Source organism: Carlito syrichta, unplaced genomic scaffold, assembly GCF_000164805.1.
Source record: "Carlito syrichta isolate Samal-C Ts95f unplaced genomic scaffold, Tarsius_syrichta-2.0.1 Scaffold316493, whole genome shotgun sequence".
In the NCBI taxonomy this organism is placed as follows: Eukaryota; Metazoa; Chordata; class Mammalia; order Primates; family Tarsiidae; genus Carlito; species Carlito syrichta.
In genome coordinates this window covers 634,564-659,719 of record NW_007260589.1, presented here as the reverse complement: position 1 = coordinate 659,719, position 25,156 = coordinate 634,564, and the positions used below count along the sequence as shown (strand labels likewise).

At 44.8% G+C, this 25,156-nt stretch overlaps 2 protein-coding genes across 3 annotated transcripts in view; both read left to right on the top strand.

Moving 5' to 3' along the window:
• Window positions 1-25,156, top strand: part of PLCE1 (phospholipase C epsilon 1) — a 352,472-nt gene that overhangs the window by 175,618 nt on the left and 151,698 nt on the right. The window lies entirely within an intron of this gene.
• LOC103277158 (ubiquitin thioesterase OTUB1) lies at window positions 16,242-17,000 on the top strand. Its single transcript, XM_008074584.1, is given in 3 exon segments — window positions 16,242-16,515; window positions 16,518-16,963; window positions 16,965-17,000. Coding segments are annotated over 3 exon segments (753 nt in total). The 5' UTR covers window positions 16,242-16,244.

Below are 25,156 nucleotides of genomic sequence, written 5' to 3'. Positions count from 1 at the left end.
CACACACACACACACCCCGCCACCATGAACAGGATCAAGGTCCTTACAAAAGAGGCTTCCTGCGGTGTTCAGCTCCTTGGCTCCTTTGCCCTCCCTCCTTCTGAGGACACAATGTTCGTCCCCTTGGGAGGTGACAGCCCTCACCAGACAACTGAAACATCCAGCACCTTGACCTTGGAGTTCCCACACTCCAGAACTGTGGGAAAATCAATTTCCATTCTTTATAAATTACCTAGTCAATGGTATTCTGTGGGCCAAGACGGGTGGCTTTTGAAACTCAAAACCCTAAGTCCTAGCTGTGCGTCTAGCTGGAGCAGCTAGAAAAGACAGTGGGGAGGAGCTGCTACACAGGTCAGGCAGGACTGGCACGCCTGGATTCATTTTCTCTCTTTTTTTTTTTTTTTGAGTTGGAGTCTCACTCTGTCACCTAGACTGGAGTGCAGTGGCCGCGACTCATTCTTTAAACGTCCAATGGAGCATCCTCAAGCAGTGGTTTTCACTGATCAGCAGAATGAAGACAATGGGAATCAGGATATTTTTAAAATATACACTCCTGGGACATTCTGACTCCATAATGCATGGTGGGGCCTAGGCATCTGTAATCCTAAATAGTTCCATAAGCAGCCCGGGCAATAGAGCAACACCTCATCTCTACACAAAATCAAAAAGTTAGCCGGGCATGGTAGTGCGGGCCTGTAGACCCTGCTACTCAGGAGGCTAGAGTGGAAAGATTGCCTGAACCCAGGCGGTCGCGGCTGCAGTGAGCCATGATCGTGCTACTGCACTCCAGTCTGTGTGACAGAGTGAGACCCTGCCTCAAAAAACAAAAAGTTCTATGAGATCAATTTGATGCCACCAACAGTTGAGAATCACTGAAAGGAAAACAAAGCTGTGTCCCAAACGAATACAAGGAAGAGGATTTCTGTCTTTGGGGTCATCTGTTAGTGCAGATGACTGAGAATTGTTCAAAGTAAACATACACCCGGGCTTGGTGGCTCAGTCTGTAATCCCAGCACTTTGGGAGGCCAAGGCAAGTGGATTGCCTGAGCCTGTGGGTTCGAGACCCGCCCGGGCAACTTGGCAAGACCTCATCTCTACAATAAATCAAAAATTATCCAGGCATGGTAGCGAGCATCTGTAGTTCCAGCTCCTTGGAAGGCTGAGGCGAGAGGATTGCCGGAGCCCAGCAGGTTGAGGCTGCAGTGGCCGGGAGCATGCCACTGCACTCTAGTCTGGGCGACAGAGTGAGACTCCAACTCAAACAAACAAACAAAAACAAAGTAAACATACTTGCTTTCCCTCCCTGACTCTCTTCCTTCCCCCTTTTTTTTTTGTTTGTTTATCATACGATAGTGGAGAACTTGATTTTGAAACCTCTAATACTCACATGATTTTGTTACTGTGATAAGCTATCTCCATTCTGTTAGTTATCCTTCTTAAAGCTCATCATTTCTCTAGGACTTGACCCGCTCTGAAAGATAACTGCCAAAGCATTGACCTACTGGAGGCCTGTTTCAGTTTCAGACTGTTTAAAGCAGCCATCAGTGAACACCTCAGTCCTGAGACTGGTGTAGAAACAATCATGGATCCAGTGGAAGCTAGCAAGTAGACGAATAAGATGTTTGACATATTTGAGTTGCATTATTATTCTTAGAAATAATAAGCATGACTCGGAAGCATGCAGCTGCTGGCTAAGGCCCAGGCTTTTTGCCATCAGACAGCTCAGTTAATAGGACCCTGAACACTGTGGGAAAGACCAGGCAAGCATTCGTCAGAGGTTGGTATGGGAGCCTCTCTCCAGGACTGCGTGAACTGACCCTATTAGGATGTCTAATTCAGTTTTTCGAGAAACCCCTCTTAGAGATCTTTACTGTCCATGGGAGAGCCACAGAGGAATGTATTTATGCTTTGCCAGGGATCTGTATTTGCCCAGAAGATGTAAACATTCATAAATCCAGCTGTCTTCTCAATGCCTCCCCTTGGCTTTCTTCATTCAGCAAGATCGTGAGTTCCACCAACTCACGGACTCAGTGCTGTTTTGCGCACTGAGAATGCCACACAGATGAAGACCCTGCCTCCCAGAGCTTACGTTCAAGTAATGTCTAAAAGCCATCCCAAGTATGGCCAAAGTAATGTCAGCTTCTCCCTCCCCTGTTCACACCCCACCCAATGTCTTCCGCACACCCCCTCCCTGTCTCATCCACCCAGGTGCTCAGGCCAACAATTTGGATTCATCCTTAATTTGCTCCTTCCCCAAACACCCGACATCTAAACCATCAGCAAGTCTCATTCGCTCGCAAAGTACCTCCTGAGCTAGCCCACTCCCTGGCATGTCACCTGCTGGGACTGGTTGCAGCCGGTCGCCATGGCACTCCCTCCAGCCCTGTTAGTGCTGACATGTCTCGTCATCCATCCTGCACCCAACAGCCAGAGGGATCTTTTGTGAATATATAGGTCCTCCCTTCCCATCCCTGCTGAGAGTCCCCGCCCCAAGGCTTCCTTCTGTATTTCAAATAAAATCCCAAACGACAAGACCTGGCATGATTTTGTTCCTGTCTCCTTCTCTAGCCTAACTCTATCACTCTCCTCTTTCCCTCGCTCTGTTCCAGCCACACAAACCTTCAGCTGCTCCCTGGACATGGCCGGCTAGCTTTCTCACCATCCTCTGCATTTACTGTTCCCAAAGACCGTCTTATCTGGGCCAAACCTTAGCCGCTGCCTTCTCTTGGTCATGTCTTAGCTCAAAAGTCAGGGAAGCCATTGACTTTTTTGCAGACCATCTTCTCTGGGTCAAACTTCAACTGCTGCCTTCTCTTGGTCATGTCTTAGCTCAAAAGTCAGGAAAGCCATTGACTTTTTTCCTCCCATCTCCTTAGACCAGAAACTTTTCTAATTTGCTTCTTACTATATCTCTGGTTCTTTGCATAGTACCAACTATATAGTCGGTGCTCAATAAATTAGTATTTAATGAATAATATTCATTGGTTTAAATAATTATTTATTGGTCAAGCACAGTAACTCATTCCTGTAATCCTAGGCTGATGCAAGCGGTTTGCTTGAGCCTAGGAGTTCCAAGCCATCCTGGGCAACATAATGAGACACTACCTTTACCAAAAACAAAAAATTAAAAACTAGCCAAGTACGGTGGTACATGCCTGTAGTCCCCGCTACTTGGGAGGCTGAGACAGGAGGATCGCTTGAGCCCAGAAGTTGAAGGCTGCCATGATTCATGATCATGCCATTGCACTCCAGCCTGGGCAACAAAGTGAGACCCTGACTCAAAAATAAAATTATTGATTGAATCAATTGCTGCTAGTGTTAGACCTACAAAGAAAAGTAAGACATGGCCCTTTATTCAAGGAATTCACAGTCTAGTTCAAGGCATGTAAGATCTAAAATACGGAATAAATATACAGATGGAAGAAAACAACAATACTTAACATGAACCGTTGTGTGAGTGGCCCGTTAGAGGAGTGCCGTGTGTTAGTGGAGAGAGCATGATTCTGCAGTTAAGTCTGGGTGTGAGCCTGGGGTTCTCCCCCTCGCTATGGAACCCTGGGCAAGTAAATGATATAAACTGATTTCAGCTTTGTATTTGACACCTATAAAATGGGATAATTGTCACAACCTCACATGGTTATGGGGACACTTAGACAAAATAATGTATATAAAATCCCTGAGCAGAGAATATGTGGTCAGTGAATGGTAACCGGTGAGATTTGTGCCAAATGAGAGATTCAAGAAAATGTATAAATTACTCAGCCTGTGATAGGCTGTTACAGCAGCACCAAATGGACCAAGGCAGATGGCATGAAAAAGTTGGAGAGAGGGGCATCCCACAGGCATGTCTCCCTCGGGGGCAGCCAAGGGCTTCAGAGTCTAGGAGGTTAGGACTTCTTTTGTCAGACACAGTTATGAACTTTAGCATTGATGAGGCGTCGGAGGTATACATGCACCATGGAATACTCCGTGGCCATTAAAAAGGATGAAATCATGTTCTTTGCAGCAGCATGGATAAAACTGGAGATCATCTACCTAAGAGAGTGGCCTGGTCTCACACCAGTCACCAAACGTAGGGATTCTTCCCTCCAGCTTCGTGCTCAAATCTTTTGTTTTTCCATTTCATGTTAGATTCAGGGTGTATACATGTATGTTCATTACATGGACCTATTGTGTAGTGGTGGGTGGGGATTAGGCCCTAGGTGGCTCATTCCCCAGGTAGGGAACTTGGTACCCAATAAGTAAATTCTGAATCCTAAACCCTCGAACTCCCCTCGTTATTGGTGTCCCCAGTGTCTGTCATTTTCATCTTTGTGACCATTTAGCTCCTGCATATGAGTGAGAACGTGCGGTGTTTGGCTTTCTGTTTCTGAAGTAAAAGAAATCCATCTATAAAAAAGATGCCCACGCTCATATGTTCATTGCAGCACTATTCACAATAGCAAAATCATGGAACCAACCTAAGTGCCCACCAACAATTGACTAGATTTTTTTAAATGTGGTATACATACATCATGGAATACTCCATGGCTGTTAAAAAGAATGAAATCATGTTCTTTGCAGCAGCATGGATAAAACGAGATCATCTACCTAAATCTTTTAAGGACGACATTGACTCCAGTTCAGCAGACCCATCACGATGCTGGAACTTGATTTGCCTTACAGCTCGTACTTAAACCAAACTGAAATCTTCCGTCTTATAAATGTCACTCCTCAGTCCCGGGGGAATAATAAAACTTACATTTTCCTTTTCTTTGGTTCTTTTGAGGCTGAACACTTGCATATCTTCAAAACTTTCATCGTTTTGCAGCATTTTGTAAAAATGAGGCTCTCTCATCTGCTCTGAACAGTGAGACTCTTCCTTCTTGGAATTCGGTCATTTTCCTGCTTTTAATTCCCACTGACCTGATTACTGTTTTCTAGCAGCTGGGTCTGATTATTAGCTCAGATGATGGTCAGTTAAAACGCTAGACTTCCAGCATGCAAACAGTCATCAAACTCCTCTTTTGTCTGTATATAGGTTGTTCTGTTTGTTGATTTCTCACATGGGTCTACTATATCTACTAAATTTTAATTTTGGGCCATTCAGGCCTAGCAAAATAATTTTGAATCTTCGACTATATTGGATTAACTACTACTCCTGATTTGTTTCAGATTCAGATTTGATAAATATGTCTCATGTGTATTTATTCAAATTGGTGGTAAAAATATCAAACCAAATAGGAATTCCTAAAAAAACCTTTGGCACATCACTAGAGACCATTCATCAGGTTGGCCTTGAGCCACTAATCCCCTTTGCAAAATTTTTTGTTTTGTTTTGTTTTGTTTGAGTTGAAGTCTCACTCTGTCGCCCAGGCCGGAGTGCAGTGGCATGATCACAGCTCACTGAAGTCCTGATCTCCCAGGCTTAAGGCGATCCTTTCGCCTCAGCCTCCTGAGTACTTGGGACTACAGGTATGTGCCACCACACCCAGATAATTTTTTTGGCGGGGGGGTAAGAGAAAAGACAAAGTCTTGCTATGTTGCCCAGGCTGGTCCTGAACTCCTGGGCTCAAGCGGTCCTCTTCAACTTCCTGAAGTGCTGGAATTACAGGCATGAGCCTCCATGCCCGGCCCACAAAGTATTTTTAAGCTGGATGAAAATCTCCTTAACCCTACAATCATCCAACGAATATTTCTCCATGTCGTCTCTAGATATATCTTGAGATACTCTGTGAAGCCACTTCCTAAAGCCAAGACACAGAGTCATGATAAACAAGTCAAATTATCTTACCTCGAGGAAAGAAAAAATTTAACTTAATAGCTAACTACATGAGTGTGTCTAATTTTTCTTCCATGTACTTAGATGATAACAGTGATGATGATGCTGGGGAGGTAAATGATGGAATGCCTGTGAATTCTGTGCCAAACTTGTGCTGGTCACTTTGCCAAACACTTTACACGCCCATCTCATTCTGCCGTCACACAGCCCTGAAAGGTGCAAACCATTGCCTTATCTCACCGGTAAAGAAACTGAGATTCAGAGAGGCTACGGAATTTGCCCAATGTTACATAGATGGAAAGTGGCCAAGCCAAGATGAAACTTAGGCTCTTGTGACCCCAAAGCCAAAACTCTGTAATACATACAAGGGGGGACCACAAAAAAACCAGAATTATCTTCTGGAGGGTGGGCCCCTTGTGGTACACTTAGAATTGTTCCTCTAGATCAAATGGTCAACCAAAGTTTTTTGGTTTTTTTTTGAGTTGGAGTCTCACTCTGTCGCCCAGACTGGAGTGCAGTGGCCGCTCCCGGCCACCGCAGCCTCGACCTGCTGGGCTCCAGCGATCCTTCCGCCTCAGCCTTCCGAGTAGCCGGAATTACAGGCACGCGCTACCACGCCCGGCTCATTTTTTGATTTATTGTAGAGATGAGGTCTCGTCAAGTTGCCCAGGCGGGTCTCAAACCCACGGGCTCACACAATCCACTCACCTCAGCCTCCCAAGGCGCGGGATTACAGGTTGAGCCACCGAGCCCGGCTCAACCAAAGTTTTTAATCTGGAAGTTTTGAGAAGGTTAGGTCACAATTTGCGGAAGAAACATCCTGAGTTGTGGCAAACAGGTGACTGGTTCTTCCACCGTGACAATGCACATGCCCATACTGTGCTGAGTGTTCAGAGGTTTTTGACCAAAAACAGCATGCCCGCCATGCCCCTTGCTCCCCTATTCACCTGATTTTGCTCCAAGCGATGTTTTTTTGTTTGTTTGTTTCCCTGGATGAAAAAAGTTCTCAGAGGGAAATGTTTAGCCAATGTGGAAGAGGTGAAGCAAAAAACGACAGAAGCCCTAAAAGCATCCAAATTGACGGGTTCAAAAACTGTTTTGACAGTGAAAAAAGCTCTCAATAGGTGTATTGCATCAAGCAGGGAGAACTTTGATGGTGACTGAAGTTGAAACATGGAAGAACAAATAAACATTTTTAAATTTTTTTTATTTTAAAGATGTGGGGTACAATTCAGGGCTAGGTATACAAATGTTGATTATGCAGTTACCCTTGTTGATGAGGTATGCCCCTCCCTCCCCTAGGAGTTTCCCTCAACTGCCCTTCCCAACTCCCACCCCCCCCACCCCGGCAGTTTCCCACTACTGCCAATCCCTTTCTTATAGTATTATGATAATTATTCAGGATCTGCTTAGGAGTGAGAACGTATGGTACTCTGTTCTTTGTTTCTGCGATAGATCACTGAGTATGAGCCACTCTAAATCCATCCGAGTTGCTGCGAAGTCCATCATATTCTTTAAGGCTGCATCATATTTCATTGAATACACAATTTTCTATAGATAAATTCTGATTTTATGGGGGTTCCCCCTCATATAATACTGCCACATACTTGTCATGGGAAATAGCATGCATAAAGAAATGGGAGCATGAAATACTGGTTTGTTTGAGGGATTTTAGGGGTAACCACGTGAGCCCAGGACAGCGTGTCCCAAAGTGACACTGGGATGTCAGGATTTGCTGAAGGAAAAACACTGCCCCACAATCTAACACATAAGTCACATGCTGGGCAAATGATGATGCGTCTTTTTCATTAGAGGACTTCTCATGTAAATTATTATGTCAGTGTACCTGGGTACTCCCCCAGAATGCAGCATTTCACAAAAATACTTTTGTACAGAGTGCTTGAGGGCTCAGTACCTATTACAGAACACGCTTTGGGAAACTCTGTAGCAGGGAAGGAGGTGGGTCTGGGCCTTAATGCTTCAACCTCCCAAAGCAACTTGGCCACAAATCCCTCAAGAGCCAGAAAAGGATCAGGGAAGCCAGGGAGAATCCAGCCACAGGTGAAAGCAAGGCAGACGCTGTGGGTGATGGGGTCTGGGTCTCTCCTGCCCTAGCACATGGGGCTGGCCACATGGACTTACAAGGTGAGATTTTAATGGCATGATCTGGAGTCCAACAGCCTCACATGAGCCCAAGATTCATTCCTTTTCATCACACCTCATACTTTAAAGCTTACACAGACACTCACATTGTGTGTAAGTCATTAAGGTAGAAAACATGCGGGACTGGCCCTGGACAAAAATGCAGCCCAGAAGTCTGTTGACATTTCCAGCCACCACACCCCTCTCTCTGTCCTCTGTCCCTCCCCCTTCCCTGGGGACCCATAGCTACTGTGATACCCCAGTGCCTCTAAACCGCACCTCCTCCCCACCCCTCCGTGAATCCCAGTTCATGTTAGAATGGTCTTATCTTGTTGTCATTTGTAATTTATCCTCTTCAATGAAAAGGAAAATAGTCTTGGATGTGAGGCATTTCTTTGTATCAATCAAATATATACATGCAACAAATACTCCCTAGAAGTCTAGAGAATAAAAATCTGTATATGTATAGTCCCTTAAGCAAATACTTTCTAAGAAGCTCTCTGCTGTTACATGAAATGTTTTCTTTTTTTTTTTTTAGAACGTATAGTTTATTTAAAAGGTAAATCAGAGAGAGAGAGAGAGAGAGGAGATTCACCTCCTCAAGGCAAGCCAGGAAACATGGTGACAGCCCTAGCTCAAAGAGCACATGGCCACACCAGAACCTAGTAAGGCAATGGCCCTTAATTTTTATCGGTAGAAACCAACAGCTGATGTTAAGGAAATTTTTTTCAGTTGCTTAAGTTTAAACCATTTACCATCACAGGCGCACATTTATACCACGGCTTTACGCTATGCAGAGCCCATCACGTGCACTGGCCTCCTCATATGGGTCACTCCACAGTGGTGGCTTTGGGATTCCAGTCTACCCTTCTGCCTCCGTGTCCTGGGCTCCCCTGACCACCACAGCGCCCTTTCACTCCTGCTGCCTGCTTAGCCTCTTGATACACACTCTCAGAATAGCTTTTCCCCAAAACCGTTCTGCAGAACCGGGTTTCTCAACATGCCCAAGAGCAGAAAGGAAAGAAGGATGTGTGGTCCGGAAGGCTCCAGAAAACCCTTGCCCATCTTTCCCCTGTGTGTCTTGGTTTTCCCAGTGCACTTTGGCGCATCGAAGGCTCAAGAAGCCTGCTTTTAATCCACCAGCATTTCTCAAACGTATTTAACCCGGACCTTTATTTTCTGATCTTTCTCCGGTTTTCCAGAACACGCGGCTCTTGAAACGACCCAAGACAAAAGCATATTAAGGGACAAAAGATGCATGTGTGAAATATTTAAATTCCCCAGCAGTTAACATGCATTCCTGCCTCCCCGTTCCTCAGGGTTGAATGTATGAATGAAAAGAGGTGAATGATGGGAAGACAGTCACGTGGGAGACCCAACTTGCCCAGACATATTCGGGCAAGGGTCATGTTTGGTGGACTCAGGAGGGAGCCTGGGTGTGGGAAGATCCATCGTGACAGAGTTGCAGTAAACCACAGGCGATGACCAGGGACCTCCGTGAGAAGAAAGGGAAAATAACTCCCAAGTATTTAAAAGACAGAGTTCCAGTAGTTCGGTGACTGGGTTGGGGGGGGCAGAAGGAGAGGGAGGCGTCAAGGTTGACTTCAGGCTTTCCAAGCAGGGCATTTGGCATCAACGCAGCACCTGTGATGTCATTTGGGCAGGTACGAAGACCATCCCAGGTGCTCACGAGCATGTGCTTTATTCAGACACACAGAGGTTCATATTCTGGCTCTGTGACTTATTAGCAGCTGATTTGGCCAAATTACTTCTCTGAGCCTATTTCCTCAAGTGTCAAAGGGGACTAAGAAGAGTTTCCTCATAAGTGTCCTAAAGATTTAGTAAGACAATGAACCCTTAGCTCAGGATAGTGCCCGGTGCATAGTAGGTGATCAGTAAATGTTAATTGCCATTTTCACTATGACTGCTATTATCATCCTCACCATCCTGTCAACATGCCCAGTTTGGTACATGCAGGCTTTAGGGTGAGAGTAAAGGGTGATCTTTAAATGGACACACACTAGGCAGTGGGAGGTAAGAACCTGGGGCTCGTGTACTAGATTGGGCTGCAGATACACTCTTGGAATAATCTCCATGGATGGGATGAGTGAGCCGTGAGAATTCAGCTGCTTTCTAAGACAGTAAGTGCGAGACCCATCACAGGTTTCAAGAATCAAGCTTTGGTAACACTCACTGTCTTGGTGGATAATACAAGGCTTCCGGGAGGAGAATGTGGGCATCACAAGAGACTCAGGCAGTGTGGGTGATGAAAAACCAATGGGTGAGACTTTACCAGATGTGTGTCACATGACCCTGGGCCAAGAAAGTCGAGAAGTGCCCCATAGAGAGTTCAGAATGGCAGAGTGCAGAATGGCAAAGCATTGTTGCCTCTCCCTTAAACTGCACAGTATATCCTAAGTCAGTATTTGCAGAAGAATTTCCATAGGCCAGAGCAGAGAGCCAAACAATCCCCCCTAACCCCAGGGGAAAAAAAACAAACCCTATTTTACAAGTGTTTTAAAAAACCTGGGCCAGGCTCGGTGGCTCAGCCTGTAATCCCGCGCCTATGGGAGACTGAGGTGAGTGGATTGCCTGAGCCCGCGGGTTCGAGACCTGCCTGGGCAGCGAGACCTCATCTCTACAATAAATCAAAAAATCAGCCGGGCGTGGTAGCGCATGCCTATAATTCCGGCTACTTGGAAGGCTGAGGCGGAAGGATCGCTGGAGCCCAGCAGGTCGAGGCCGCGGTGGCCGGGAGTGAGACTCCCACTCAAAAAAAAAAGAAAGAAAGAAAACCTGGAGGCAGGGCCCAGTGACTCACACCTGTAATCCTGGCACTTTGGGAAGCCAAGGTGGGAGGATCGCTTGAGCCCAGGAGTTCAAGGCCAGCCTAGGCATCATGGCAAGAACCTCACTCCTACCAAAAAAAAAAAATTAGCCGGGCATGATGACACACACCTGTAGTCCCAGCTACTTGAGAGGCTGAGGCAGAAGATCTCCTGAGCCCTGGAGATAGAGGCTTGTGAGTCCTAATCATGCCACTGCTCTCCAGCCTGGATGATAGGGTGAGACCCTAACTCAAGAAGGAAGGAAGAAAGGGAAGGAGGGAGGACGGAAAAACTTGAGCTATTTTTCCTGGTTGAGAGACTTCTAAGACTTGAGGACAGATGCATTTCAGTCTTTGAAGGGTCGCCATGAAGGTGAAATTGAATTATTCTCTGTGTCTTTAGCAGGCAGAACTAGGTCTAGTCATTTCTTCTCAGCCTGAGGACAGACTGCCCTGCTGAAGTAGTAAGCTTCTTATAGCTAGAGACATTCCGCACGGAACCTGGCTGGCTGGCTGGAAAGCTTGGAGGTGGTTCCTGGTTTGGGTTGAGAGGGTAACCTAGATCAAGCCAAATCCATCTCACCACCTATTTTGCACTTCCCATTAACTGAGAATGGTTTTTCCATGTTTAAGCAATTTTTAAATATCAAGAGAATGATATTGGGTAGCAGGTGAAAATTACACGAGACTCACATTTCAATGCCCGTAAGTAAAGTGTTATTGAAAGCATAGCCATGCTCATTTGTTTGTGTGTTGTCTGTGGCTGTTTTTGTGCTACAATGGCAGGGCTGAGTCATTGCAACAAAGATCTCATGGCTCATAAACCCTAAAATAAGGCCAGGTGCGATGGCTTACTCCTATAACTGCAGTGCTTTGGGAGGCCAAGATGGAAGGATTGCTTGAGCCCAGGAGTTCGAGACCAGCCTGGGCAACATAGCAAGACCTTGCCTCTACCAAAAATAAAATAAAATAAAAATAAATTAGCTGGACGTGGTGGCAAGCACCTGCAGCCACAGTTGCTCAGGAGGCTGAGGCAGGAGGATCACCTGAGCCCAGGAGATCAAGGCTGCGGTGAGCGGTATTTGTGCCACTGCACTCCGGCCTGGGCCACAGAATGAGACCCTGACTCAAAAAAAAAAAAAATTCTAAAATATTTCTCCTCTGGCCCTTTACAGAAAATGACTCTTGATCAAGATCTTCCAGTGGTCTTTTTTCAACTGGAAGATTCTGTGGGAGAGAGAAGCTTTTGCCTGAGATTTGGGTAGGAGGTCACGGATCACTTGGGGACCGCCAACACAATAGCCCGCAGGGTTGGGAACCCTTGATGCAGTGGGGAGAAAATGTGGATAATGTTTTAGGGAATACCCATTTGAGAAGACTGACACCAGACAAGAGCGAAAGCCTGACCCATGGCTCATTGCATCAGCACAGTTCAGGGAAGGTGTTTTTTGGGGAATAGGAAGACAGGCATAAGTTCACGACAGAAGGGAGACAGAAAAGCTTTTCCTGTGTCTGATGAACCCAATAGTATTCTTCGTATCTGCTTTATTTTACAGCACAGTTTAATATATCTGTTGTCATCTCTCTCAGCAAGAGGGGATTTTCTGAATGTTCTTGTTTATAAACGTGCAGAAAAATTTTTGCACAGAGAGTCATGCTTTTGTTGGCAAAAGAAAGTTAGCACTTGCTGATTTTCTGGCAATCCTAACAAAAACACTGAAGTATATTTATACTCTGGGGCCAAAACGAATCTCAGAATGACAGTGCTGAGATACATAACCAGTCCAGCTTTCCTCTCCTGCCTCCACCGGGTTTAACAACTTTGTCAAATTCCTTCCTCTGAAATCCACTTCTGCAAGTGAGTTGAAACGAATGCTCTCTACCATCATGTAAACACCAGGCAGGCTTCCCTGCTGGGCACTCCTAGCTTGGTCACCAACCAACAGATGAGAGAAGCAAGCTAAATCCACAGAAAGTGTGGTGTGAAATGTCTCCTTGAAAAAGCAAATTTGGGGGAGGTCTAAACTTTACCTGTACAATAACCACTTGTATACCTAATCCTGAATGGTACCCCACATCTTTAAAATTTTTAAAAATTCAATAAAAAATTTAAAAATGGAGCTTTCATTATATCATACATTTAAATTGAAATTGCAATTCTGGATAAAAATTTTAGAATGGAATGTCCAACACAGTGGGACTATTTAGCTCATAACAGTCCATCTGGCCCAAGGCACCAGAGCTTCCACTTTTCTGCTTCTTTCCTTATGATTTCTCATTTGAACTTCTTATCAAAAGAATTTGACTTTTATTTGTGAATGAGAAGAACAATCTGGTTGATAAAAAATAGGATGGTGGGCCGGGCTCGGTGGCTCAGCCTGTCATCCCGCGCCTTTGGGAGGCTGAGGTGAGTGAATTGCCTGAGCCCGCGGGTTCAAGACCCGCCTGGGCAGCGAGACCTCATCTCTACAATAAATCAAAAAATCAGCCGGACGTGGTAGCGCATGCCTGTAATTCCAGATACTCGGAAGGCTGAGGTGGAAGGATCGCCGGAGCCCAGCAGGTCGAGGCTGCGGTGGCCGGGAGCGGCCACTGCACTCCAGTCTGGGCGACCGAGTGAGACTCCAACAAAAAAAAAAAAAAAAAAAAAAAAAATAGGATGGTAGACCCAGCCTATTGATTGGGTAAATAGAAGAAAATATGCTACAGGAGAAATGTTGGCTAGAAAGTTCTACTTGCCATCCCAAATTCATAAATGTGGGGGCTTCATAAATGACACTGTGGCTTCAACTGGGCTGTGAGTTGAAAAGGTACAGGAATCTGCTCCATTCTGCTCAAGAATCTTACAGATACTACCAAAAAACAAAGTCAGAGATCGATGCCCAGAATGAAGCAAATTTTTTATTGCAGCTTACAGTGTGATTTCTTTATTACCATTCCTTAACTGTCAAAAAAAAAGTTAACTTTATACTGTTTTAAAATATAATGGTATTCAGGTGGAATTTCAAACTAGACACAGGAACTTAGTTACTTTATTACTTCAACAAGGCAAGATACCTATTAGGAAGTCAAAGGCAAGAGACTTTTTGTTATCTATGCCAGTGAGGGAACTTGATGTTCTGCTGATAAAAATCCACACAGAACCAGATATCCTACTTTGGCTAATAGGTTTGCCATCCTTTTCTTGGGGAATTAGATGACAACTTTTAACAAACAGCTACATTTGTTTATTTGATTTTCACATCCGTTGTGTGTCCCTGTGGCAATGCTGAGAGACAGCCCTCTACTCTTAATTCTTCAGTAGTTCCTGACCGCTGACCAAGCTGTGTGCAGGCATTTTCACCACAGTCAAAGGTTGCCTCCACAATGTACCTGTCCTGCTTTCTCTCCCGTCAGTCCCTTTATGTCCCTTTCACACCTGTCCATCTGGATCCCTGGTTGTCGCAACCTGCAGGAAGTGACAAGGATTCTGCATGATTCCAGCAGGCACTGGTCACATTGTGCACAAAACAGCAACCCCAGCTAAGAGTGCTGACTCTGGGACCTGAGTTCAAATCCCAGTTCAAATCCGCCATTTACGTTCTGTGTGACCTTAGGCAAGTTTTCTAACTATTCGACTGCTCAGTCTCCTCATCTATAAAATGATGCTGATAACACCTGCGTCATATATAGGAATGTGGCAGAAATTAAAATAGAGAATTTGGGGGAATGTGTTTACCAGGGCGATTGACCCAGAGTCAAGCAATAACTAATTCTGAAGATAATAATTCTAGAAAACTACTAGCTCTGAATTACTTACTTATGGAACAGATAAGAAAATTTTCCTTGCTTCCAATCACCATTTAGAGACCAACAGGAAGTTTGGGGAAACAGAGGCTGCCATTTTGAACAGTTCAACACCACTTGTGGGCTCCTGCATGAATGATAGATGGTAGTTAGTGGTGCTGATGTTTGGGTTGGTGCTGTCTGTATCCAGATTCGCAGAACATAGAAACTGGACCTAAAGTAAAGTTTTCTCAAGATAACCCATGCCTGTTTTTCAAAACGTAAAAAGAAAACCATTTCATGTCCACATTTACGATGACTTGACATTTTGAAATATGTTAGAAAGCATGAATGTGCACTTGAGAAACATTGCATGCTCTCTTCCTGTCTACCTACCTTGCCCCAACCCTGTGCAAGGCCATTGTCACCCTCCTCTTGAGAATCACTGTCTTGAAAGAAAGCACGATGGGCTGGTCCAGATTCCAGGTAACCTCTAATAAGGATCCCTCTAGTCCTAGGAGTTTATGAATTAGGGACCACGTGCCCAAACCCTGGACACCCAAGTTGTCCCAAACAAGGAAAATGCTGCTGTTTAAAGGGGACACAATGAGAGAGGAGACTGGAACAGAAGTTGGGTCCAGGAATGTTGCTCTAAGAACTGGGGGCTCAGTTTTTGTTTTTTTTTTTAAGAGGAATGAGATGACAACTTATGTTCTAGGAAGATAACACCACCCTGTGATTTTCTTTCTCTTGGGATAACAAAGTCATTAGAAAAAAAAAGGCTCACCTGGGTGGCTCAGCCTGTAATCCCAGCACTTTGGGAGGCTGAGGTGAGTGGATTGCCTGAGCCCATGGGTTCAAGACCAGCCCAGGCAACTTGACAAGACTTCGTTTCTACAATAAATCAAAAATTAGCTGGGCATGGTAGCACACCTATAGTTCTGGCTACTTGGAAGGCTGAGGCGGAAGGATCATCGGACCCCAGCAGGTTGACGCCAGGGTGACCATGAGTGTGCCGCTGCACTCCAGCCTAGGCAACAGAGTGAGACTCCAACTCAAAAAAAAAAAAAAAAAGATGTTCTATCAGTCATATAACTCCGGGAAGATATCTTTCTTAAAAATCCATAAGAAAGCAACACATACCCGCCTGCTTGCAATAATTTTAGGACTCAAGTTAGAGAACAGTGGACTATGGGTGAGATCCACACTTTGGAGAATTTTTCCCTTATTTGTACTCTGAATCTTTTCCTTTTTTTTTTTTTTTTTTTTTTTTTTGAGTTGGAGTCTCACTCTGTCGCCCAGATTGGAGTGCAGTTGCCGCTCCCGGCCACCGCAGCCTCGACCTGCTGGGCTCCGGCGATCCTTCCGCCTCAGCCTTCCGAGTAGCTGGAATTACAGGCACGCGCTACCACACCCAGCTGATTTTTTTATTTATTGTAGAGATGAGGTCTCGCTGCCCAGGCGGGTCTCAAACCCATGGGCTCAGGCAATTCACTCACCTCAGCCTCCCAAAGGCACGGGATTACAGGCTGAGTCACCGAGCCCGGCTATGCCTGGCCAATTTGTTCTTTTTTTTTTTTTTTTTTTTGTAGAGATGAGGTCTCGCTCTGTTGCCCAGGATGGTCTCGAGCTCCTGTGCTCAAACGATCCTCTCGTCTCAGCCTCTCCAAGTGTTGGGATTACAAGCATGAACCACCGTATTTGGCCACAATACATACATTTAAAGTGTACGGTTTGGGCTGTTTAAGGATGGCGGTGGAAGGGCCACACCAGCAGAAGCAAAAGCAGAAGCCACTGGGCAGCGACTCCAAAGGTGTTAACTCCCTGGCCTATGAGGAAGCCATCATGGCTCAGCAGCACCGAAATCAGCAAGAGAACCCTCTGGTGTCAGAGCGGCTGGAGCACTTGGTCCTGTCCAAGGGGCATGCCGAGGATGACAGCATCTACCAACAGAAGATCAAGGGCTTTCACAAAAAATACCTGTACATCCAGAAGACCAGGCCCCACGGGAACTGCTTCTACTGCACCTTCAGACTCTCTTCGGACTGCAGTGGTTCAAGGCCATGTCTGCCAAGAGCAAAGAGGACCTGGTGTCGCAGGACTTCACCAGGTTCACGATGGAGGATTTCTGCAACACGTTCACGGACCTGGTCAAACAGGCAGAGAAGCAGACCTCGGTGGCCGACCTGCTGGCCTGCTTAAACGACCAGAGCACCTCGGACTACCTGGTGGTCTACCTGTGGCCACTTGCCTCTGGCTACCTGCAGCAGGAGAGCAAGTTCTCCCAGCGGGAGATGGAGCCCACGAGTGAGGGGAGCAATCACATCCACGTGGTCACGCTGTCCCAGTGCTGAGCATGTCCATCCAGGTGGACGTGGACTGTGGCGTGGCATGGCGTGGACCATGGTGACCGTACCACTAACCTGCATGTCTTCCCCGAGGGCTCCGAGCCCAAGGTCTACCTGCTTTAACCGACCCAAGCACTATGACGTCCTCCACAAATAGGGTGGTCTCCCTGCCCTGCCTGTCCGCTCCTGTGCACTAACCCGTGTACGGGAGTTTTGTGGTTGTAAATGGTCACATTTCACCCCCACTTCCTGTCACGTGACCTCTGTGTTTTATTAAAAGGGATGCCGGTGATGAAAAAAATAAATAAATAAAATAAAGTGTACGGTTCATTGGTTTTTGGTATAGTCATAGAGTTGTGTAACCATCACCGCAATCAATTTCAGGATATCACCCCCAAAAGAAACTACATACCGATTATGGGCCACAGTGCCCATGCTCAGTCCCCCCAGCCCCAGCCCCTGGAAAACCCTCATCTGGTTTAGATCTCGTTTAGATCTGCCTGGTCTGGATATTTCACATAAATGGAATCATGCAATCCATGGCCTTCTGTGTCTGGCTTCCTTCACCTAGTGTGATGTATTCGAGGTTTATCAATATCCTAGCATGTATCAGTCCTTCGTTTCTTTGTTGGCTGAATAATGTTCTATCATGTACATCAGCATGGCTTGTTTATTCATCAGCTGGTGGCTTGTGTACACTTTTTTTTGGCTGTCATGAACGATGCTATTATGAGCATTCAAGTCATAGTTTTTGCGTGAACATATGCTTTCATTTCTCTGGGGCACATGCCTAGGAGTGGAACGGCTGGGTCATATAACTCGATGCTTAGCATTCTGAGGAAATGCCAAACTGTGTTCCAAAGTGGCCGTGCAATTGTCCATGCCCACCAGCAAGGTAGGAGGGCTTTGATTTCTGCACATCCTCATCAATACTTCCTAGTCTCTCTCTTTTTTGATTATAACCATCCTAGCAGGCTTTTTGTTTTGTTTTGTTTTCAGAGTCAGGGTCTCCCTCTGTCACCCAATCTGGAGTGCAGTAGCAATATTACAGCTCTGAGCAGCCTCCACCTCCCGGCTTAGCTGATCCTTCTGCCTCCGCCACCGCAGTAGCTGAAACTACAGGTGTGTGCCACCGTGCTCGGCTAATGTTTCTATTTTTTGTAGAGATGAGGTCTCGCTATGTTGTCCAGGCTGATCTGGAACTCCTGAACTCAAGTGCTCCTCCAACTTGGCCTTCCAAAGTGCTGAGATTATAGGCAAGAACCGCAGGGCCCAGCTTATCCTAGCAGGTCTGAAGAGATGATGTCTTCACTTTTTGATCTGATATCCCTGGATAGCTAATATCATGTGCTTCTTTCTGTATATCTTCTTTGGAGAAATTTCTGTTCAAATTTTTTCTGGCAATATTTCTGACAGCAACGCTTGACATTAGGGTACAGTCACATTCTTTGTAGATTGACTGCTATCACTCTAAGTCCTTGAGAATGAATATGTGTCCTAGGTAGAGAAAGTCAGTGATCTACTTCCAAGTATGGGCAAGAGGAGGGGGTTCAGCATTTGGGTTCTCTACCCTATCTGAGATTGTGCATATAAACAGGGAAGACAGAAAACCCATTGTTTTCCAGACATGTGTTTTTTCTCAATCAAATAACTCTGGACTTGACGGTAGAAGTCCTGGGCTTCATTCCTGGTTCCACTTGGCCACTGCAAATAAGTTGCTTAGTAGGTAACTTAGCTTCTTTGAACCTTTCTTTTCACTGACACCCCCCTTTTCAATAATCTTCTTTCCTTTTTTTAAATCGAAGTATAATTTACATGCGGCAAAATTTACCCGTTTGACATACTGTTGAAGTTTTGGCAAATGCCTACAGCTGTGTAATGACCACCACAATCAGGACAGAATATTTTCCTCATTCCAAAATTTTTTTTCACCCTATTCACAGACATTCCTCCCTCTACGTCAGACCCCTGGGAATCACTGATCTGATTTCTCTATCCTTTTGCCTTCACCAGAATGTAGTATAAATGGAGTCTTGCGGTAGAGGTATAGTATTTTGAGCCTAGCTTTTCTCAATTAGCGTGGTGCATTCAAAGTTCATTAGTGTTATTGCATGTATCAAGAATTTGTTCTGAGTAGTATTCCGCTGTGTGGATCTACCATAGTTTACTTATCCACTTCCCAGTTGAAGGACATTTGGGTTTTTTTCAGCTTTTTTTGCAAGTATGAGGTAAGCCACTGAAAACTTTCTCAAACAGAAATATAGGTTTTCATTTTTCTTGGGTAAATACTAAACTATTTTGCGAATGCTGTGTTGGATCGCTGACATTCACAACAATGATTGCGAGAGGTGCGCCCTATCCTCACCAGCACTTGTCACAAACCTCAGTCTGCCCATCTGTAATTGGGACAGCAGTCCCCACCCTGCCACCCTCTCAGGATTGTTGTGGAACAGCACAGCAGAAATGCTCAGTGAACTAAGTGCTACACGCAAGTCGGGTACGCTGCTGCCCGGGGATGACGCTGGTCGTGCCCGCTTAGGGGTGACCGGTGTTTCCCACATGAGCTAACTGTTTCATTTTTTTCCCCTTACACCCTGGCAAAGTGAGTTATATCAAGTTTAAAACTGCCACAAGTTTTGCCTTGATGCATTCTGAAGTTTGTTTTGGCCTCAGTCTTTGAACGTGTCACAGAATCAGATAAATGGCCAAGATGTAAATCACCAAGGATGAGTCAGCTGTGTAAAGAAAAATGACCCTGTGGAATGGAAGTCCTCAGGAATGAAGTCAGCACGACAGACAGCGTGACTTGCTGTGGGAGAAATACAGGCAGGCCTCAAGAGGCAGTGTCCCTGGGGCAAGGCGTTTCAGGTGCCCGTGCGTGAGGTCAGGAGGGGTGGGTGAGAAAACTGACAAGGTGCTAGTTTTAACTTTTTTCAAAGTTGAAATTTACTTTTTTCCAATGTTAGCAACAAAAACATGTAGGAAACAAGGCAAAAGTTTCCTCCTTGACATCAGAAGGAGCTAATGTGTAGTGTGTTATCAAGACGGCTACGTACAGAAGTATTTATCGATACATATGTATATGCAGGTTAGTACACAGACATGTATTTCCCTGCCCTGTCATCTAAGAGAGCATAGAAAAACTGACACCCGTTAGCAACAAGCACACCCTGTGCCTAGATTTTGGTTTCTAAAACTGTCCTCCGGTAAAAGGAACCAGGACTCCTTAGAAAAATGGCTGAAGCTAGGACTGAAGCAGAAAACACACAGACTGAGCCTGGAGTATCTGGTCATACCAGACAGTAAGGAAGAGCTCAAACAAAAGCTCAGTGATGCTGGGTGCAGTGGCTCAAGCCTGTCATCCCAGCGCTTTGGGAGGCTGAGGCGAGAGGATTGCCTGAGCCCAGGCGTTTGAGACCAGCCTGGGCAACTTGGCAAGACCTCGTCTCTACAAGAAAAAAAAAAAATTAGCCAGTCATAGTGGCATGCACCTGTACTTCCAGCTGCTAAGAAGGCTGAGGCGGAAGGATCACCTGAGCCCAACAGATCGAGGCTGCAGTGGCCATGAGCATGTCACTGCACTCCTGCATGGACAACAGAGTGAGACTCCAACTCAAAAAAAAAAAAAAAAAAGGACTTAAGAGAGAAGATAGACAAATGGGACCTTATTAAACAAACAAGCTTCTGCAAAGCCAAAGAAACCATCAAGAGAGCAGGGAGACAGCCTACAGACTGGGAAAAAGGATTTGCCAACTCTAGGTCTGACAAAGGCTTAACATCCTGGATCTACAAGGAACTGAAACATACTGAAAAGAAGAAAACAAACAACCCCATTATAAAATGGGCAAAAGATATGAACAGACACTTCACAAAAGAAGACATCTGAGCAGCCAACAAACACATGAAGAAATGCTCAACCTCACTAATCATCAGGGAGATGCAAATCAAAACCACACTGAGATACCACCTAACTCCAGTCAGAATGGCAATTATTAACAACTCAAAAAATAACAGCTGCTGGAGAGGGTGTGGCGAAAAGGGAACACTTCTATACTGCTGGTGGGAGTGTAAACTAGTGCAACCTCTGTGGAAAGCAGTGTGGCGATTCCTAAAAGCTCTAAAAATTGACCTTCCATATGACCCTGCAATCCCCCTACTGGGAATATACCCCGAAGCACACAAATCACACTATAAAAAAGATACCTGCACACGTATGTTTATTGCAGCGTTGTTCACAATAGCAAGAACCTGGAAACAACCATGCTGCCCATCAAAAGAGGACTGGATTAAAAAAATGTGGTACATATACACGATGGAATACTACGCAGCCATAAAAAAAAACAAAATCATGAATTTCGCAGCAACCTGGATGGAACTAGAGTCTATAATACTGACCTTTCACAGAAACAAAGATCCGAATATCACATGTTCTCACTCATATAATGGACCTTGAACATCCAATGCAATACTATGAGAAAATGACTGACGGTACTGGGAAACTATGGGGGGGAGGGGGATGGGATTAACAGTAGCAAATAGCTGTCTGGGGAAGGGGAAACACCTCTTATCAACAGGGTGCCTGAATGAAACGTAATTGTACACCTAACCCTTAATTGTACCCCACAAAACCATAATAAAAAATACTGATTAATAAAAAAAAAAAAAAAACCTCAGTGACAGGGTCTTTCAAAGAGACAGAGAACTCCCTATGGCCAAAGCTGGGGAAATCTGAGCAACCAAGTAAAGCAGTGATATATTATAGCTAAAAGCATAAATAAATATTTATGAGTCTATGCTAATATGATTGAATAAATAAATGGACAGAATAGACACATCTATGCAAAAGAATTTGAAGTAACTTATATATTCCACCGCCTAGGAAGTACAGCATGACTCCCCACTCCTTGAGTGTGAGCTGTGGATAGTGACTTCCTTCCAAAGAGAACAATGTAGAAAGGGAGGAAAAATGAGTAACTTTACAGAGGCGGAAACTGACAAAGTGCCACCTCAGTCCGGTGATCAAGGTCAACGTCAACAGGGAGATGTTGACCTTTCGTGTTTATCGTGTGTGTCCTTGATGCAACGTGATGAGAATGGCACTTCACCTCTATGGTCTTCCTCCCACAAAACCTTGACACCAGTCTAGCCATGAGAAAAACATTCGTCAAATTCCAATTTAAGGCCATTCTACAAAATACCTGACCAGTACTTCTCAAAAGTGTCAAGGTCATTCAAAAGAAGGAAGTTCTGAGAGGCTGCTACAGCCTAGAGGAGCCTAAAGAAACATGGTGATTAAAGGCGGTATGGTAGCCGGGTTTGGTGGCTCAGCCTGTAATCCCACGCTTTGGGAGGCCAAGGTGAGTGGATTGCCTGAGCCCGCGGGTTGGAGACCCGCCTGGGCAACTTGGCGAGGCCTCATCTCTACAATAAATCAAAAATTAGCCGGGTGTGGTAGCGCATGCCTGTAGTTCCAGTTCCTTGGAAGGCTGAGGTGGAAGGATCGCCAGAGCACAGCAGGTCGAGGCTGCGGTGGCCAGGAGCATGCCACTGCACTCCAGTCTGGGCGACAGAGTGAGACTCCAACTCAAAAAAGAAAAAAAAGGTGGTGTGGTATTCTAGATGGGATCCTGGGACAGAAAAGGGGAAGCAGGTAAAAACTGAGACATAATCAGTAAAGTATGGAATTCAGTTAATAATAAAGTATCAGTTTTATTTCTAATCGTGGCACATGTACCATGCTAATCTAAGATGATAATGAAAGGGGACATTGGGTGCCAGGTATATGGGAATGCTCTGTACTCTCCTTGATATTTTTCTGTAAATCTAAAAACATTCTAAAATAAGAAGTCTACTTTTTAAAAAGGTATCTCTTTCATCAAATAAATAGAAATAACAAGACCTAAAATTTCTTTCATTTAGAACACTTTCTTTACCCCACTGAAAAATACGCTCTGAAGCATTTCACCTTAACTTTGATAAAATTTGCAACATTATATCTTATTTTAAAGGTTGTATGGCATTGGATTATATGTCAAGAGAAACATTTATTATGATTTTTTTTAATTGTTGCTCATTGAGATAACCAAAGAAAAAGATGCCTCTAGATATTTTGGGGGCATTTTCTTCAAGAAATCGGCAGAAGGAATTTGCAAACTAAAAACCCAACGGATAATTATTCAAAACATCAGGCACAAAATCAAAGGCCACTTTTTCTGCCAAGTTAGACAAAATCCAGCCTCGTTTTCGTTTGTTCTTTTAAATGTGATTCAGTTTTGCTTTTCAACTTAATAAATAAAATCAGCTTACGAATGTTATAGAACCCAGTGTTTGTTTAGTGAGAAGGCCGCGTGTGGAATACGTCCACATGAGAAACATCTGGACCATCTAATTTCTTCAGTCAAGATGTTTTACACCAGAGGAAAACTCCCATATCCCTCTTGTCAACTTTATTTCTTTCTGGCTACAAGTAACCATCCCCCTCAGCGCACCCCCGCCAAGATAATAGTGATGCCTTTAAAGGGTATGTCGCCGTTTAATCTTGCATTGCTTTCTAGGGAACTGCCTGTAACAGAAAGTTTCTGGCAAGATGTTTTCACACTGAGGTCCAGATCACTGTCTGGCAAAACCGAGTCAAGGGTTTTACCCCACAGAAGCTGACACCCCCCTACTCCTCACCCCAGACTCAGGGTTGCCCACCACTCTGGAGTCAGGGTTTCTTCTCTTCGGGCTCGAACTACATCTCTCCCCGTGATTACTCTCTGGAGTGCTTTGTCACGTTCCATGCTCAGTTGACTGTTTGTGGCTTGATGACACTGTGAGGAGACCTTGGTCCCTGAGCTACAGGTTCCTTAAGTATAACAGAGTTAGACAATAGCCAGGTACAGAGAGTATTCGTTGATCTGATCCATCCAATGTAAGTCTGGGGCATCACAGTTTCCATCTAAAAGCTTCATCGCTGCAGCTACCTCAGTCCCAGGGAATTAAGTGTCTCCTCTGCTAAATGCACCAGTGGGTTCACTCAGGTTCTTAGTTGGTTAAATAAAAGAGTTGGTATCTGGCTACAAGGCAAGAGGGGGCCCCAAAAAACGCAGAATTATTTTTTGAAGGGCAGGCCCCTTGTAATACAGGTTTCCTCCACTAAGTAAGTATTCTAGGAACCCATCGGCATCAGTGCATCAGCTGGTGTTGTTGTGAGAGGCTGCACTGGGCTTCAGGGAATTTTTTTGGAGATTCCTTCAACACATTTGCCCACTTTTTAATGGGTGATTTATGAGCACACCTGCACACACCACTCTGAGTGTTCAACAGTTTTTGACCAAAATTGACATGACCCCCATGGCCCATCCTTCCTATTCACCTCATCTCATCCCAAGAGCACGCTGGGTGAACAGTCACAATATATGAAGGCAAAAGAAATAGTAGTCTTTAACTTAAACAATATCAGTCAGGTAAAGGAAAGGGTGGGAGCCCTCAGATTTTGGTCTGAAAACTTCTACCAACTCGCTGTGTGTGGCTCTTTGCAAAGGCAGCCTCTCTGGGTCTTATTTTCCTTACCTGTAACTGTAAAATGTCAGCATTGGACTGTTTGTGGATGTATTATTTATCTTTATCCCTACCGGCAAAAAAGAAAAAAAATGTATTTGAGGAAGGTTTTTTTAAATGGTAGCATAAAAAGGCTAGGCTCCTGCAAGAAAGAATGCCCAGACAAAGGAAACAGATGCCACTGACTAAAAAGTTGGTTAGAGCTTCCTGGTAGCCTAAGCAAAAAGGGTGATGTGATGGGTTATGTTATTCTCATTATCTGAAAAAGAAGAGGAATGGAAGGCAGAGGGAGAAGGAGAGGAAGGAGAGAAAGAAGGCAAAGAAATAGCAGCACGCTCAAATCAACAAATCAATTGCCCCCTAGAATTCTGGGAGGATTGTCTCACATGTGTCCTGTAGAAAATGGATGGTGTCTTCAAAGAGAAGTTTTGAGCACAAAATCATTTGCAAAAACAATCTCTCTTTGGCCACATTTTATATTAACCCTAATAAAAGGGCATAATTTAAAAACATGACTCTTTAAAGATACAATGTGGGGAACTAAGGTAACCTAGTCCAGGTGAGATGTTCACTGACAGTCCTACTTGGCACAGGGATCAAGCTTAGAAAGTTAAGACATGAACGCCTGGCATGACCCTCAGGATGTCTTTCTCAAAACTAGCTGCCTTAGCCAAGCTTTTGACAAGCACAGCCTGCTATAGACAGTTGAACATGGAGATTCCTGGCGAGTTTTTTTTTTTTTTTTTTTTTTTTTTTTTTGAGTTGGAGTCT